Source organism: Nyctibius grandis, chromosome 5, assembly GCF_013368605.1.
Source record: "Nyctibius grandis isolate bNycGra1 chromosome 5, bNycGra1.pri, whole genome shotgun sequence".
Lineage (NCBI taxonomy): Eukaryota > Metazoa > Chordata > Aves > Nyctibiiformes > Nyctibiidae > Nyctibius > Nyctibius grandis.
The window spans coordinates 59,844,947-59,864,250 of record NC_090662.1 but is presented as its reverse complement, the minus strand read 5'-3'; the positions used below and the strand labels follow the sequence as shown (position 1 = coordinate 59,864,250).

Below are 19,304 nucleotides of genomic sequence, written 5' to 3'. Positions count from 1 at the left end.
CATAATTCAGAGATATGCCTGTTCCATTTTGTGACGGGTTTCTGACGTTCCTTACCCATGCATTCACATGAGGCATCACTTTGACATCTCCTACAGCATCTTCAGGTCCACTCTGAACTAGGAAGACACAGATAGACCTTTACAGAAAAATGTCACCCTGCATTCCTGTGAGATGCCTCAGACGCAGGGGCTGCCCTCTTGCTGGGGATCTCCTTGGTGTTGAGAGCTTCCAAGTCTACAAGTCTACACGTGCAGGTTCTTCTGCCCTCTACTGGGTGAGGTCCAGCCACTGATCAACTTTACCTTCAGGTGCCCGGAGGCATTATGACAATACAGTCTAGATCACTCATGAAGAAAGCCGTATGTTAACAAGCACTTGCATGACTCCTGATCTCTTCGAAGCACTGAACAGATATTAATAGTTTAATCAAAGGCTAAGCTAACTCAAATTACCTCACATTTGCTGTGGACCAAGAATGTGCGCACAGTTACAGCAGATCAGATGGCACGCAGGAACTTGTTCGTGTGTCTGGGCCCTGAGACACAAATCTTGGAAAAAGACAGGTGAATTTCACTGTCAGCCCCCGAGTCACATTGAACATTTTTGAAGGGAGGACTTGCTAAAAAAAAAAGTGTTTAGTTGAAGAGTAACGAGTGAAAGATGTTACATAGAGGTGGAAAAGTTGGAACTTACTTTTGGAAGTACTTAATTCTAAGCTACGCTCACATCAATGCTGATCGGTTTTTGAGTAGCTTTCTGAAATTTTCTACAGCTTGCAATTCCCTCTTCATATCTTTCATGAGGGGCTACAATACTGTTGTGTTAACTGGTCTAGGAACTGCAAACTGGGCTCTGGTATTTGAAAACTAAATAATTCCAGGGCATTCTTGAACAGAAAACATGTTTATGGATTCCTGAATTCTAGGAATTTTACAAATAACTGCCCCAATACATACTTTGAAAAATACAAGCATATGTTCTTTGACTTCCCCATGTCAAATCCATTTCTGTGTGCAAAGGATCAGCAGTTCCCAAACTTCAATGTCAGGACCCAATTCAAAAAAACAAATAAATCAGATTTAGGAGACCATCTGTTTTCCAGAGGAAAGGAAACAAGATGAAGTCTATTCCAGATAACCGCTTCTCATGAGACTCATTAAGAGAACAGGTATAAGCACTGTCAGCATAATACAGACAACCCTTATTTGCCAGGCTGTATAAAGAGGAGAAAGCAGACTGGCACCCATTCATCCATGTGTGGTAAAGACTGAAGAAGAGAAGTGCATGAATCTTCTGTCCTGGGCGATAACAAAACTAAGCTGTCCCATTTTTAGGGGGACCAAAACTAAGGTATAACAACAGTCATTATAGTTTCAGCTCAATGCTAATTCTGGACTTCCAGAGCTCCCATAAGGGTTTACATATGAGTACATCTCCTTCTCCACTGCCTGTCAGATTTGTCTCTGCAAATTCAGTGCCATGCTACAGCACAAATGCAACAGGCATCCTGAGACTGCACAAGACTTGAATGAAGCAGCAGCAAAGCTAAAGGGTTATTCTTTTCTCTTCTGACACAAAAGAAGCTGGCAGCATCTATTTCTCTTCCCTACCCTTCCTGTTTGGTAGCTGGTAGAAAGTAGCTTTCCTCATCACATATGACATTACAGTATCATGAATTAGACATGGGATAGGCTGATGATATTGCTAGACTTTGCAGAGTCAACACAGCTTTTTCAATCATCAGAATTATACAAGAATTCAATGGCCTTAATTCATTTCAACTTGAGACAGCAGCAAACACTTTTTTATATTGATTAAAGTATTACAGAATTGCATTTTCCTCATTCTACACGTTATCCCACTGTAGAGCGTGTGATATTTAGTGACTGGATGAGAGATGTATCCTGGCACATCCTTCTGTGCTCACCTTCTGTGAAAATCAATGCCTTGCAAATACAAGAAAGCTGCAAGCTCTGGCTTTTTTTATTTTGGTTTGTTTTTTTCCTCTGAAGACTGATGTGCTGCAGTTCTTTGCCTCCAGAGCAGACAAAGTAGTCTGGGAATACTGCCTATACTAATGGATTTATGACTCCCAAACTTGAATTTGAGGACTGTGACTTCAGTTTTCTTTTCCGTATTTGTTAGATGAAAAATATTCCAATGAAAACAAGCAACAAAAATAGTAATATTTTTAAAATCTAACAACAAGCTAACTCTTGATATCTGTTAAAGAGGCTTGGTAAGGGGAGTGACAACAGCAGGTAGAAACTGAACAGTTTTATTTTGCAAACTCAGGAGCCCTAGAGCTACATATGAGACAAAAATCCTCTAAATGCAACTGCTAAAATCCTCTTCCGCACACTGTCCATCTTTCTGCAACAAACGTGGCCTTATTCTATCCAGCTTTTTATCCTCAACTCCTACCACACTTTACTTTTCTGTCTAAAATGTCACTGAAAGTAATTTTCCACTCCTCTCAGATCACATTACTCGCTCTCAAAATCAGTCATCACCTTATTTCTGAGGCCACTGTGCTCAAGATCTTAGTTCACTCCTGCAAGTTCCTATTAAAATTTCACCCATAGCTACATGGATCCAATATTTCTGATAAAACATAAATCTTGTTGTGTTTGCCATTGGTATTTTGTTATGTTCTGCCCTTCTTCCCTGTAATCTTTTCCCAGTTCCTGTTTGTTGCTATTTATTAAGCTATGCACTATGAATGGATCACTGTCTGTTTTAATCTTCTCAGTCTTTGCTCAGTCCCTCCACATCATCTGCTTTCCTCATAGATAACATTCCCTGAAATTTGACCTCTATCTGTCTACATAATCTTTCAGAATTGTCGAACCCCCACAGAAAATCAGGTATTTGCAGACTACCATTATCTAAAACAGAATCACATTTAGATATACAGACCCCGCTCCTTCCACACTCTTCAAACAGCAACATACTGAAACTTAAAATGATACTCTATGTCCTTCAAAGCAGAGTTGCCACTCCAGACAAGCTTTTACACCTTTAATAAAACAGCCTTAAAACGTTGCTCACAAGGACCCTATAGACATAGAGGAGAGCAAGAAATTTAAACTCTAAAATGAAAACTTCCAAATGCAAGTGAAATTGTCCCAAGGTGCAGGCACTACAAGTCACTACATATGGAGCACCAACCTCTTGTCCTGTGACATGCTTATGAGCGCCCTCAGGGACAACAGGTCACAGGAGTCAGTGGGAAACCCAAAATCTGGACTACTGCCCAGAAAAGAAAAAGCAGGCAGATTCAATATGCAAGAGGAAAAAAAAAAAAAAAAAAAAGAAAAAAAAGAACAACCCACAAACCAATTACACAGTGCCTACAACAAAGAAAGCAGAGCCTGCTAACCTTCTCGTAAACTGTGGTATGAATCCTGATATGTGCTTGAACAGCTCTTCCCTTGCTTTGACACAGTCTCTGCAAGCGGCACAATCCCGACATAGGCAGGCTGGAGTGTCTTGGCTTTATCCAACATATTAGAGGAAATCCCTGGACCTGAAGGCAGATTCTGTAACACAGGAGGCGTCCCAGGCTAGTGGAAGGGGTGCTTAATCCTCACAAGAGACCCAACCGCAATCCCTCTCTACCAGGTTTCGGTCACTGCACCAAGTGGGAGAGTGGAAAAAAAAAAATTAGTTTACTGGTAGATTCCAAGGCTGTGCTTGCATAGGAACAGAGAGGTACTCGAGGCACAGACAAATCCTGACAGCCAACATCTAAAGATTAAAATCAGCAAGGCTCTTGGCAAAACTTTTCTTCCTACTATCTCAAAACTCAGATAGAAACTTCACTGTTTCAGCAACCGGCTATAAGCATTCAGGACCCCAGTATGCAGAGCGGTGCTTATCAACAGATGCGTGGACTTCTTTGTGGGGCCACTTGCAGTAACAGCCAACCTCATTCACCCAAAATAGTGAACAGTTGGTCTCTCTACTCACACTACAGACACCTGCCAGACAGGCAATATCATGTGATTGAGCACTGCCCTCTCCCCCCTGCAACTCCCGACTGTAAGCATGCTGTGCACACAGCTAAGAGAACACCATCACTCTGCGTGCAGAAGCCACACTGCTTTTTGTCCCTTCCTGATTAAACCATTAGAAATGGAATTTTAGTTGTGGAGAAAGCTAATCTGGTAATCTGGGAAACAGAGTTCTTATATGCATTTGCTCTGAGACCACATATAAGTAACAACAGGGCACTTCAGTACAAGCACACATTCTCACCTCTTCTTCCCTTAAATCCTTTCTCCCAACCCAGCAGAAACACCTACCTGAAGGTAATCAGCAGCCCCCAATCAATAATCCTCTACTGCAACCACTAAAACTTCAGAATCTGTGCTTGTATGGAGGCAGTCGTCTCACCTGGAGCTTATTTAATGTACATCATGAACCCATGCCCCATGGTTGACAAACCAGGGTATACATACTATCCAGCATGGTACTGGAATTGGAAGTGGCCAAGGAAAAGCACACTCCACCCGAACAACAGCCAGGAGGTACTCTCACCAATACAGCTGGTGGCTTTGTTGGTTTTTAATTTCACTAAGCATGCATCATAAAAGGTGCAAGGAAGTCTGCGAAAAAGGAAGAAAAAAAAAAAAAAAAAAAAGAGTTGTCCAATGAATTCACATACCTGAAAAAAAAGTATCCTGGTATCTTTCTAGAAAAAAAAAGATTAATAGTAATCGGTGTCATCCTACAAGCCTGAAGCAAAGATAGTCACATGGACATTACAAAAATAAGAAGGTGAATACTCTAAACACTATTGGAACAGTCTCCATTTCATATTCTGTCACCCCCGCTGCACCAAATCAAGACAAAAATTTCTCCTCTCCAAATAGTTTGACAGGCATCCAAGCCATTTTATAAAGCAAGGCTGGAATAACAGCCACAGGGAAAAAAACTCTCTAATAATGAAGCTAATATCTAAGAAAAGTGGTGTTCACCCAAATTTAAAAAGCATGACTTTAACTCTGCCACAAGCTGCACTAGAGAAACAAAACAATCTAACATATTTTTAAGTTACAAACTAAAAAGTAATATACACAATTTTACATGTTTACTAAATAATGATGCTAGATGGCATCAGTGACATTTCTGAGTACCTTCAACAGTACTCTTCTTACTTTGAAATGTTCAACCTTCATTCAGAAAAGAATCCAAATCTAAAGTCACTGTGGGTGAAAAAATACCTTTGGTGATAATATAAAGCTCCGTAATTGCATTATTCCTAAATTATCAACATATACTCAACACAAACTCTCATCTTAAATTTAGGACTTGTAAAAGTCAGGTGAAGGCTCAGTTTCACAATGAACTTTGGCCAATAAGGTCAAATTACTGCATAAATAGATGAGCCCGCTTTTGCGTGAGCATTAGCAGTCGTGACGCTGCGGAGAGCTGAGCTGCCTCGGGAAGCTGACCTGGCAGATCACAAGAGTGCTAAAGCCAGGACATAGGAAGGGAGAAAGAAACACACTGCCCAGATCTCCCCTTTCAGCAGCAACAACGCAACTGCACATTGAATCAGGCCTGATACTCTGTGCAGACAGGTCCCATAATTACTGTAATAACTAAAGAACAACTATTCTGTGCCAGACTGAGTCCTACTTCTGGCAAGCAATACACCATCTGTGTGATGGAAATGACAAGATTCAGCTACAGAGGTCAAAGACTGCTATTACGTTACCAAGCAGGGCCTCTGAGCTAGCAGCTCCCTACAGTGTACAAGGCCTGGGAAATGTGAGCGGTTGCTCTATCCAGCTGACTCACCAATACCCAGGTATTGCCAAAACAGCCCTTAGATGTTGCTCGAGTTCTGATGAAGAAAACTAAGAACTGAAAGAAGAGAGGCACCAAACAGCTCATAATACGTGAAATAAATTGCCAGTTTTGGCAATCTGATAATATAACCAATCCTCTGCTGCTATAATTGACAACTCCAACTTGACGAAGATTTGATTCTCTCAATATATTATGGCAGAGCTGCAGATATGTATGCAGACATACCTTTCTTCCTATGCAGAAAACAGCTTGGAAAGAAAAACACTTGATTAGCTCAATGGTAGGTAAATAAATCTTTTCTTCGCTGAGAAAGATATTCTAAAATTTTGTCCTACAGCATCAAATTTGTCCTACAGAGTTATTTATTGTCCTGAAAAAAGGAGCAATTATCCAAAACAGAAAAAGATGGGCCAGAGCACTCCGAAAAGGACTTGGATAATGCCTTACATGCTGTAAGAAGACAAACTCTGAGGGGCCCACATTGGAGGATATCTTCAACACACAAACAAGCACTTCTGGGGTACCTCCTTGCAAAATATGGATTCTGATAGATGAATAAAGATCAATAGCAACCTGTCTTGTACGAAACACTGACACTACTGCCAGATGTTGATGAGCATCAAAAAGTTAAACAAAAGTTTAATTTGTTTTATCGGATCCTGATGTACTGGTAAGAGATCTGAAAGTCTGATCAATGATCACATGGACAGAAATGTCAATGCACGGTAAGAACAAGTAAGGCCTGATGAGTAATTTTCACAGCTACTTTGAAAATCAGCAGGGTAGAAGGGAAGGTCTGTTTCACAGTAGAGGTAGGATTTCCAACAACAGTTTCAGTTGCCTAGCCACTCCAGAAAAGTAGGATCAACCCACATCAATGCATGTCCAATGTTCAGTGTCTTACACAACCTTTGTCCTGGAATTGGCAGCATTGCTCTTGGCAGAAAGATCACCTTTATCAACAGGACATAGGTATTTGCCACAGATTTCTGGTTTGGAAAACATCAGCCCCAATTTTCATAATCTGTCCATGAGACATCTATTGAGCCTTACATCCTTTGACTTGCAAGTGTGAAATGAGATACAGACTGTGGGAATGTATTCTTCCTCAAGATGCTGCATTACTATTTATACCCTCACACAGAAATAAAAAGTACCATCAGGTGCACATATGGCTTGCACAGATACTGCTGCTAGTTCTGAGGCCTGGTGGGCACAGAATGCGATACTTTTATTTGAATGCCGGTTATCATTACTTACTATTTTGAACAAATTCATTAACCTTCTCTTCCTTTTTTTTCTATACTCAAAAGCCAAGACAGCATATAAGCAGCAGCTTTCAAATTCCCATTCTGTGCCAGAAGACAAATATGGAAGAGTGAACCACTCTCAAATTAAGTTCTAACCCTGCCGTAGATATTTGACCTCTAAATTCCAGGAGCACACAAAACTTTGCTTGTGCGAAGTTTATCACACCTGCAAGGTGTACAGCTTAAAGCTTGCTACCACCAAAAGGATCTCTCCCAGTTCACGTTCTCCTGTCCTTCTCCCAGACACACACACTCTTAGCCTCCTTAAAACCAGTTCTGACATTCATCTGGTATCTTAATGACCCGATTCAACCTGCTAAACAGCATTACCAACCAGAGCTCCTGGCTGGTGAACACAGCTGGGAAGAGAGAGAGAGAGACTACACCAGTCTTAACACAGGCTAAACTTTGGGTCAGCTTAACTGTAACAAAAAACTGCATCATTAATTTTATCCCCCAAAAAATTAATGTATTCTTTAAATTCAAATTAATGAGCAGATAGACAATTTGCTGACAACCCACTCACACCAACTTAAAATGTGCTGGTTTTTTCCTCCTTTCACCTCCAGTCCTCCCTGCAGCAGGTTCTCAGTCTTCCTTCCCTCAGTAATAACGTTCTCAGATGACACAATGCCTGCAAGGATCTGCATGCACACAATTTAGTGATGAAATCCAAACAATGTACTGCTAAAAACTGGCAAACAGCTGCAATATATGCACCCTCAGGCAACATGAGAAAGACCTCAGTGAAGGTCTAAGCCAGATGAACCATTAGAAAGAAGTATGAGCCCACTATATTTGAACATCTGTCTCTGATACTTCTAGCAAGCAGCCAAAAGCTGGAAAGATAATAGAATGCTGCACCTACATCACTGTAAAGCTTTGATGGCTTATGACTCTCTTCATTTTATACTTCAAAATAAATACAGACTTCACATTGACACTTGTGTCGCTTACTTTTTCTCAGCTAAGGATCACATTAATGTAATGTGAGTTTGCTTTGGAAATTCCCAGGATCCTGCCTCCCACCAACAGTGACCTTCAGGAAGAAGTAGAAACATCAAGCTGGGAGCACTCTACATTCTTGCTTCTCCAGTTCTCAGGAAGAGCCTGAAGTTTACATACCCTGATCATTTCAACTAGCTGGTGACAGCTAGTGCTGCCAGTCAGCATTCAGAAAACTCCTAGACATAACAGGTAGCCAAAGGTAAATCACAGTGCAGATGTAAAAAAAGGTAACAGCAGCAGGCATGCCTGAGAACCTGGACCTTTGCCGTAGCTTTTGAGCGGCTCTTCAGTCCCCCAGCCCACTCTGGGATATACCACCACCCCCACTTTTGGCAAGTTGGCTGTCATTGAGCTGTGAGTTGAAAGCATAAAAATAGCTGCTGCACAGGCTGGAAAACCTATCAGATGATGTCAAGGCGCGCTTTGAGCCCTCTCCTCCCCCCCCCCCACTTCCTTTCCTATGTCACTTTCTCATTACCTCACTGTCTCTAATTCTGAAAGTGCTTCTCTCTGCATCTTTCAGCTGCCAAAGTGAACTTTACAGAGCAGCTAGAGCCAAATCAACCCCCAGCACATACATAAACTCTGCCACCCACCCCATTCCTTGGGATTCAGCCAAGATGTCAGTTTGCCTTTCCCTGAAAACACGCACATGAAATCCACGATCCCTATCTGCAAAACACAGGAGAGAGAAGAATCAGTTCAGCCCAAGGAATGCAACACTGATCTGCATTTGATTAACTCCGTAGATAAGCAGTTTCCAACCAGCAAGGCAAGTCAACATTGTAAGTGAGGCGTGGAGAGACAACAGCAGCGATGCCCCATCCTCCTCTCCCTGACATTCAGCCCTGCCTCTCTCCCAGGCTTTGCAGACCTGAGGAGGAAGCACAGGCAGAAGAAGGAAGGCAAAACCTTTGCTTTTCCCACCTCTCCCCTCCCCAAACCAAGAACTCACTTAGTCAGTGTTGCTGACCAAAGGTAATCTGCAAAGAGACTGCAGCAATATTGCTACAAGGGCAGAAGAGAGGGGAAGGAGAGAGAGGAAGGGAGCAGAGATGTTAGTTCATTTATGGTCCATGCCTCTCCTCCTCCCTCCCTCCCGGACCTGGTGTACTGAGGAAGGCAGGGGTGATAAAGAGAAGGAAATAGTCCAGAAGTCTACCCTACTCTAGATCATACCAAAACAAAAGTATTACACAACACCTGTTCCTAATATTACTACATGGGAGCGCTACACCCGCTCAGAACATGTCATCTACACAGCCAAAGAAAGTGGTGCCACTTTTGAAGACAAGTTGGTTAAATTCACTTTTTTTTTTTTGGAGTTGGATTTTCTTTTGAAAACCACTGGCAACAGCTCTGTCAATGCTGTCCTGTAGAAAGCTGCACATACACTCCTTGACTACAAAATGGTGTTGCCTCTGCAGAGATTTCTATCCAGGAGAAGAAACGCAACTAGTACGTGGATTTCTCTGGTTAATATAGTGGAAGGACTCTGTCCACAACAGAACACTTCACAGTAGAGGGCAGAGAAAAGCAGAGGGATTAAGAGAAAGAAGTTTTACAGTTAGTTCCCAAACAATTGCAGTCCACTGTGCATATGAGCCCAACAAAAACAAGCAAGTAAATTAAAAACACATATCCAAACACATTTTATTTGTTATTTTTACCATTTTGGTTGATAAATTCTGGTTAGATACAAACACTGTCACATAGCTCTCTGTAGTTCAAAGTTATTAGCCCTTCTTCACTTTACCAACCCCTGCTGAGACCCCAGAACTGGTTGTATGAATGCTCTCACTCTGTTCCAGTGCAGTTAGGAAGATTAGCTCCAATTACCTTTGCTAAGCCATCGAGCTTCACAGTGGGAGTTCACACATCAAGTACAGCATCTCAAATGTGGGTCGGGTATCTCCAGTGGAGGGGCTTAACTGAGAGCTGCTCCAGCTGGAATTGCAACAGAATTCTCATATATTGCTTTAATTCAGCTATTACCCATCTTGCTCTAAAAGAATTACTTAAGACCAAAGGAAGTAAGAGTAATAGTTTCCTGCTCTTACCTAAGAGCAATAGTTTACCTGTTATAAAAAGAGTCAAAGGCTACAAGCCAGAGACAGTCACCCAAGATCTAACAAAGTTAAAATTGTTCTAATGAGCCTTCCCACCTACGATTAGGTCTGCTAATTCACCCACATGCACCCCAATAACTTTAACCTCTCGAGGGGTAGACAGATCTGGTCACACACAGGCAGATGTGCATTTCCCCACTACCACCACCACACACGGGCAGGAACATCCAGAGGTTGCAGGAAGACTGACACGTGAGTAAGTATACCCTGTGCCCAGTGAAGAACATTGAGCACAAGAGACCAGACTTTTCAAAACATTTCCTCTTGCAGATATTCCAGGCTTTAATTTAAACCACTACGAATAAGTGAAAACAGAAAAACCCAAAACATTTGGTTTTGCTCTCAAGAACAGAAAAAAAGCGGAAGTTCTGTCTGCCAGACCAAGAGGGTAGTGAGCAGGACAGAGTAGAAAAGGAGGCGATTTGAATTTGTCTTAAAACAGCAATTTCTTTTTAGGAGGGAATAACTGGGAAAGGACAGGAGAAAGATACCCTTCCCCTCATGTTAAGGCATGTCTAAGAGTTTGAGAAGTTATGTCACTAATTCCTGTGGTTGCTGAGCAGAAGATATCCCACACTTCTCCCATCCACATCCTTCCAGCTTCTGGCAATAAAATGTTTCTTCTCTATCAAACTCTCCTGCTGCACAAAGGGGCTACCTGCAAACACTTGGAAAATGCAGTCAATTTTTTAAACTGCCTAAGCAAGAGAGAAAACAGCCAGGCTGCACTCGATGTTCATGCACTACTTGTGAAAGGATTAGCAAAGCCTTCATTTGCTTCACAGTTTATACAAACAGAATAGCTACTAGGTAAACCCCCACTACAGGATTGTGACTTTTGACCAGAAAGCTACTGTTCCTTCTCCAAACATATCAGTTACATGGGTAATAACAACATTGTTGAGACTCAATATAATAATTATCCTTTGTTAATCTGATACAGAATTGCAATCCCAGAATCTAGATTTTTATTAAGATGTCTATTTACCCTTTATAGTTGCAGAAGACTGCTTCCCAATTTGAAACAACTATGCACTAAAGGACATATAATTCTAAAAAGACCATAAACCATCCTATTCATTTAACACATTAGTAGCCAATGTTAATTTTAGATGTGGGGTTTTTTCCACTATTAACTTTTTCTCTAAAAATGGTTCAAGTGCTTTGTCACAGTCAGGCAGTTGTGGAGGCTTGGATGAGGTAAAGTAGGAGAGGAAGTTTTATGATACTTCTAAGCCAATTCATCGGTTAGCTGCCACTGAAAGTGCTGGTATCCTTTTGCATTGTCACAGATGCTCCTCTCACCCCACAGTAAAAAATAGCTATTGTCAGGATGATTTCAGACAGGAAATAATTTTGTCCGTAGAACATAAAATTCAGTTCTTGCATTGCCAAAGATCTATAAATCACCTCCAATGTCAAATGCTCGAACTCATCCTTTAGTGCCGAACTCTCAGTTATCCCCTGGATAGATGCCAATCTCAAGCTTTCATGGCGGCTTCAACAACTGAATTTATGTTTCCAATACAAAAATGGATAGCACGTTTGAGTTTTAATCTTTAGCTACAACATAAAATAAGCCTGAGACAATGTCAGGGCATGAAAGTATTTAATCTCATGGAATGGACTGCACTGACCCTGGAAAGGGCTTCCAGGGTCTAGTATGGACTCATCTCTCCTCCACACATGCAGACATTTCAGACCTTGAATGCAACATAAAGCATGAACCTCAAGAGGGAGACAGAGTGAGACTGGATTTGGGATAGTTTTTACCTGCATGCCACTAAATTACTCACCTGTTGATTAACAGGAAAAGAATCCCGGTTATGCTATGGTGGAAGGCATCCTTTAGTGCCTTCATGGAATTCACTTGCCTATCAACCTCAGGAAGATGCAGTTTTGACAGTACTACCATTCCTTCTCCATAGACTACATTTTTAAGTAAATTGTATTCTGCATTAACCAAACCAAAGGTTTATTTTTCTTGGAGTTGTTCATGGCTGTAACAGAAGACAGACTTTTGGTGTGAAATGTACAACTTCTCCCAGTTCGCACATCATTTGTGCCTCTCCCCAATGATTTGGGCACAGTACTCACATAACAAACCAAAACATAGTGTTTTTCCCAAGCAACCTGAATTGACCTAAAGTATTAATGCACTTCACGGGAAATCCAATTTTTCAAGTATTTAAAAGAACCATTTCTAGATGGAAAAAAGCTCACCAAAAACCAGGCTCAAGCAAGAAACAGTAATTTCACAGACAAGAGCCATAAACACAAGAGCTCCTTTCAGCGAAAACCAGGGTCAGCTACCTTGCTTTTATGGTTTGGTACCTCAGTGTCACATACAGGGAGAATTGCCACAAAACATAACACTGTAGCTTTACATCCTAAATTTAGCCTGCATGTATCCATGTTCCAAATCTCTGCCCCAAAGACCTTTCCACATATGTGAGACTGCAATTTTTTAAGCGCCCATGATACAACCATCAGTGGCAAAAATTTAAGGCAGAAAAGATTTGAGAGAGGTAGGGAAAGTACAATAAAATACTGCACACGGTTTGATCTGACCTATGTGGTTACCCAAAAGAAAGCGGGGCGGGGGGGAAGCAAAGATACAGGTCTCCTTTGCAATGTGGATGGTAACTTTTAAAACAAATTTGATCTCAGATTCAAGAGTTCTGGTAATCCCGGCCATGAAAGCAAACAGAAAAGGCAAGTAACCAGGAGGGTGTATCCTCTTCTGTTGCCCCAGCCAAAGCTGCCAAATCTTATGAGTTTTAATCCCCAGCTGGCTTAAAAGCACTGAAAGGCACGTAGCCCGAGTGCTTATAGCTGTGAAGATAACTGTGCATGGAACGTTACATTCTGATCTGGGCCTCAGCTTTCTGTTCTGCTTCCCTCCTCCTAAATCTATGAGCTCACCTGAAACAACATGGAGAGAAGCCTCTTTGGTCACTATCTTTCCTCAACTGCCTGGCACCCCTTTAAGATCTTCTTTTGATGCTTTGGTATGAATTACCGAAGTCAGAACCTCAGATTTATCAATTCTAGGCAATTCAATTCTATTATAAACCTTCTGGCTTGATAAACTGGGCTAAAACAAGTAGAGGGATTTACACGTAACACAGAGTCTGTGTGTCAGAACTGGAATTAGAAATCCTAGCATCCTTCCTTGGCTACCAAATCTATGTTATGAATCCAGACACAAGACAGGGACAATTAAAGTGGGACTGCATAAAAGCAAACAGGTTGATGATCTAATCAAATAGATAAACATGCAACTGAAAAAGCTATGGTTTCATATGCCTGCCAGTTCTTACGATCTGACAGGACTTTGATGCTCGCTCCCAATACATCTAACAGCTGGCTTAACAGAAGTCACTTACAAACAACTCTTTAGAACCAAAAACAATTTTAACAGTATAGACATTGCCATATGCTTCCTTTTGGCAACCACGCTATAGTAAGTCCAGAATTTACTATAAACTCACAATTCTTTCCTATCAGAAAATATTTTTGCCTGAGCAAGACAGCTATTGGGCAAACTGTCTTCAGGTTTTCAAGGGAGGTGATCCTTCCCCTCTACTCATCACTGGTGAGGCACACCCTGGAATGCTGTGCCCATTTCTGGACTCCCCCATACAAGAGAGACATGGACATACTGGAAAGAGGTCCAGTGAAGGGGCATGAAGATGATAAAGGGTCTGGGAGCTCTCTCCATGAGGAAAGGCTGAGAGAGCTGGGACTGTTCAGCCTGGAGAAGAGAAGGCTCAGGGGATCTTATCAATGTATAATAAACACCTGAAGGGAGGATACAAAGAAGACAGAGACCAGGCTCTTCTCCAGTGGTGCCCAGGGACAGGACCAGAGGCAGTGGGCCACAAACTGAAACACAGGGGTTCCCTCTGAGACATCAGGAAAACACCTTTTTTTACTGTGAGGGTGACTGAGCACTGGCACAGGTTGCCAAGGGAGGTTGTGGAGTCTCCATCCTTGGAGGTATTCAAAAGCCATCTGGACATAGCCCTGTGCAATTGGCTCTAGGTGACCCTGATTGAGCAGGGGGGTTGGAGAAGATGACTTCCAGAGATTCATTCCATCCTCAACCATTCTGTGATAGATGTGTAATCACCCTTTTTACAGTGGCTTGCTTGTCCATTCACAGATATGTAACAACCTCAAAGTAAAAACAAACAAAAAAAAATTCTAACATGACAAACCTCATACTGGGGGAATGCACATATTTTTAATATTCTCCTAAAAAATGACCCACTTCTGATTTCATACATTTCTTAATTATTGAGTTTATCACGTACTGTATATTCTTCCTACTGCGCCTGATCTTCTCCCTCCTAGACTTACTGCCCAGCCACTGCCACTGGTTACTGGTTCCATGATCTAGCATTCAGCCGTTTTCTCATCCTACTGATGACCTCAGAGTTGAAATTTTTTTCTCTTCTACCTTACTCAGTTTCACTATTCAGTACAGACAGTTTGAGTGACGTTCGCCAAGCCAGATGAAATAATTTAGCATCTTGCTTCACTTCTCATCATTCCTTCTTTTTGATGGCTTTAGATTTCATAAGAAAGTTCAGTGAGTGAATTCAGCTCACTGATGGCTGCAGCAGAAAACTTGGTCTTTTTTAAGGGCTTTGTTTCAAAAGTGAATTAGACTGCTCACAAAAGGTCCAATCATCCGATTTACAGCCAAGCTAGCTGGGGCTAAGCAGCAGGTGCACTGAGCTGCTAATGATGAAACAGAGGAGTGAAGAAAAGTACAGCTCCTTCCCCTCCCATCCATCAGTCATGACAAATCATTGGGTCAGTTCAAACAGTTTCCTGTTATTTCATCACTTGAGTTCAAGCTTCTTCATTTTAGTTTCAATCTCTTTACCATAAAGAGGTTACTGTAAACAGGTTGGACCCCAAGAGACAGAGCTGCCACATTTCTGTTGGAATATCCTGAAGGTAAGTATACAAGCACATGCTGTGCAGATGGCCGGAACATGTACAATAAATCCAACACACTGTGGACAAGCCAGGGTTATCTTTGTACTACAAGCACGCTATATACTTAATTTGCAAAAGCACAACATTTTCAAGATACATCAGATTTATTATTATTATGCTGCAGAAATGTCTGGGATTTCTGAATGTCTTCTGCCCTCTCAGTTACTAGGGTGTAGTTCCAGCAGGGCAGCCAGACATCTGGAAATTCTGCATGAGTCTTAGAAGAACCCCTGTGGTCCAGATGGGAGGAGGGAGAAGAAGAGGGAGGAAAAAAGTAGACGGTCTGGGAAAAACAGACATATAGTAGTCCATACCAAAGTTTACAGGGAGAGACAGTATCTATTATTAGCTCAAACGTCTGGAAACAAGAGCTCCCACCACAATTTAGGCCCCTAGCTCTCCACAACCAACTCATACTTCAAGATTAAGTCTGAAAACTCCTGTTTCACAATGTTCTTTCAGGCTGTGCTTCTGCTATCAGCATCTTGAACCCATCATGTTATATGAATAAAATTATGCACAGCCAGCCTCCTTACACAAATTAGAGATAACTACTTAAGCATTTGACAATGCCAGAATTATGATCTTAGGACAGCCTTTCCCCACGCAGCCCCTCACACACTTTTACCACATCTTCTGCCCCCAATTCTTCTCCTCCTCCTCCACCTAACCACTTCCATTCTTCACTCAAGAACTAATTTTTTTCCCTCCTGCTCACTCTCCAAATTATTAACTATTCAAAACTCTAAATCAAGCTCTGCAATCTCCTGTCCTAAATAAATTAAAAGGAAAGAGTAGTTCGCATAAATAACATTTTCAAGATCTAGTTTTAGCTTCTAGATTTTGCCGCAAAGTTTCCAGTCCCGCTTCGGGGCCAGAAGGTTAAACATTTCTCAATGACGCAGGCTCCCTTAGCGAGAGAGTGACGAGGAAGTGGTCCAAAAAACCTCATTCTTCCCAGGCACTAAATCAACAACCACAGCAAACAGTGAGTGCCTCTCTCCGAGGAAAACTGGGAGGAGTGGAGCAGTCTCTTATTGTAAGCAGACACTTAGTCAGCCACCATAATGCAAAAGCCCAGTACAAGGAGGAGAAGAAAATAAAGCATAACAATAGAAAAGGAAAAAAAAAAAAGAAATGAGATTGTGTGTAGTACATTTCAAGTTATGTGGAAATACAAAATAAAACAAAATAAAACAAACCCCACAACTTAAACTTCTGTAGAATACTGCATTTCTTTTCTGGTCCATTTAGGTTACCTGTAACTTTCTAGCTTAAACTTAAAGATGCTTTGACCTTTAAATGGGCTGAAATTTTCCTGCCTGAGAGACCACTTTTCATACACTACACTGTTCCAGACACTCACATGTTAGTCTCTGGATTTTCAAGATAAGATTAGCAATAGAGGTTTCTCCATAAGGAGACTACTAATCTGGATCTTGTTCTTGCTTAGTTTGAGGTAACATGGGGTCAGCAAAAGCGTACTGCAAAGTGTTTTCTGTTTATTTCAGCTGTTAGTGAAAGAACGTTGAAGGCTCTAAGCCTTGGGAGTGTTTTGCAATAAGTCAAGCTCAAGGTACTTTCTGAAGAGCTTAACCAAAAGTTTTGGGAGTCATTATTTTTAACTGGTGGTACCTCAGTGTCAGATAGTTACTTTAATCATCAAAACTACTCAATTTATTTGTAAAAGGTGTACATTTAATCTGAGTTGACATCAGTGAATGCAAAATCGAAATATCAAAATATTGAAAACATAGGCAACGAAAACCAGGTTCAACCAGAGTATCTCCAGTAGGAAAAAAAAAAAAAAAAAGGAAAAAACCAAATCTCATCCAGGTCACTTATCATTACAGGCTGATCAAGCCAGCTTGTGCTTCACTGGAAGCTGCAACTTCTTTATTTGGGATACACTCATTTCTGAGAAAAAACAACCAGGGCAAAGAAAATGGAAAAGACTACAAAGAACTATAAATACATTTCTCAACCTACTTCTCACACTGGATAATTAAGTAGGTTCCTAACCTGCTGGGATAACAATGGTGTGCATAATGCCTAGGAATTATCACTAAAATTACTTAGAGGATCTGATTTAAAATAAGCATCACCATAGAAAGATACAAAGAAGTATTCAGCAGGTCACATTAGCAGACACTACTTTAGCACTTGCCTACTTACGGATATTGTAAGTGGATTCAACTTCTTCTAGTGAAAATATTTCACCTACATTAAAGTTTGCATTATTTTAACTACAAAAAGTGATTTGGACTAAAAGACCCTGATACACATGCTCATTTAATATTGAAAACTACAAGATTTTTAACCAAAGAGAGAAATTCTAGGACAGCTTTCCAGTATGAGCTGCTGACAAGTGAGAAATCGAACACTTTTTAAAAGGGCACTCGATAAAATTATGAAGGGGAGTATAAGACCTGACTACTTGCAACAGCAGGGGAGTGGGCTCTGTGACCCTGAAGGGTAATTCCAGTTTTGTTTCTTTATGACCCTTACCTACTTAAACTATTGCTAGATTATACAACATTCTTAAACCACACTAAGGTTAATCACAAGTGGGAGCTGTGCCAATGTAATCAAACTACTTTCCTATATTGATTCTATTAGAAAGATTCTCTTGACAAAGAAATTGAGGGGAGAGGGAGGCAGTATTTCTTCAATTAAGATAAAGATTCTAGTTTCACCTCCATAAAGCTGGACTCCTGTTTCCTTAGTCACAAATGAAAGAAAAAGTTCAGAACGCCTCAAGATAACCAGCTGAGGTTTCTCCATTTGAAAAGACAAGTTGAAACAAGTGTCAGTCTCTTCTTGGAAGAACCCTAAGGTCAGAACAGCAGAGGGTGCTGTAAGTCTGAACTGAGGTGCATCAGCCCAGCAACAAGGAGCACCCAGATGCGACACAAAGCTGTAGGTTACCTCAGGTTTTGGGGGGTTGCTTTTTTGTGTTTTTTGGGGGGCCGAGGGGGGTGTTGAGTTTTATTTGGGTTTGGGTTTTTTTTTTTTGTGCTGCAGGAGTCATTTGAGACTGGTAAAAGTAGATGGCAAACAGTTAAATATTAAAATTTATCTATGTCAGTTTCCACATAACATCTAAAAAACAACATCAGAGACATTCCCAAAACCTTAACAGTTATCTATAGTCCCCACCACTGATCTATACATCTCTGGGCATACATTAGAGACTGATTCATATCAGAGCTTAGATATAAAAAAATCCATATTTTAATGCCTATAATAAAAATGTAGACTGGACATGGATCCCATTATTACAAAAGAAATAATCCTGAATCTCAACCGTAACGTAAATTTCTGCTGTCACACAGGAATGGAAACTTGAGCGCTTTGTTAAACTTTAGTCATCTCTTAAATCTGGCAAACACTGGATAGCAAGGAGTAACCAGGTAACTGGAAGACAGAACGTATACGTGTCTGCACTGTGTCCCTTTAGGCAAAGCACGAGTGGTGTAATCATCATACCAGTTTAGAGAGACTCAGAATAATGTATGTTCAGATATTAATCCAGAACCTAAATTAGTGGCAGGCCACAAAGATGACTATGATCAGTTTGAGCCACAAAGATAACAATGATCAGTCTGAGCCTATTTAAATAATCATTAAGTAATTTTATACAGTCATGCCTAAAGACTCCAAATAAGAAGCTGATTTAAATAATTCTTTTTTGATTTCACTTTGCTCATGCACTTGGAACTATGTTCCTAACGAAAGGTTGATTCATATTCATCAATGTAAATGAACAGGTAACTTACAGAATATGATGACAGTAATTAAATAGGGCCCATCATACATAATGCATTCATTTTGCAGTAAGGAAGACTCTGCTTTGATTAAAGATACAGCACATAAAACCCAACATGAGTTTACATGCATTTTAAACTTTCATTTAGTTTTTAACAGCAGTTTGGAGAATGATACAAAAAAAATGCAGTATGATGATGACAATCTTGGTATGTAGACTGGAAACTGGTTAAAATGCACACAACACACCCCCTT

The 19,304-nt window shown here is 40.9% G+C and overlaps 1 protein-coding gene across 1 annotated transcript in view; it reads right to left on the bottom strand.

The window, feature by feature from the left end:
• The window catches only part of MRTFA (myocardin related transcription factor A), a 53,281-nt gene extending 49,388 nt beyond the window's left edge, over positions 1–3,893 (bottom strand). The window contains 1 exon segment of the mRNA XM_068402017.1: positions 3,384–3,893. Coding sequence (XP_068258118.1) covers positions 3,384–3,510 — 127 coding nt within the window. The 5' untranslated portion in view covers positions 3,511–3,893.
• Between the last annotated feature and the right edge of the window lie 15,411 nt (positions 3,894–19,304).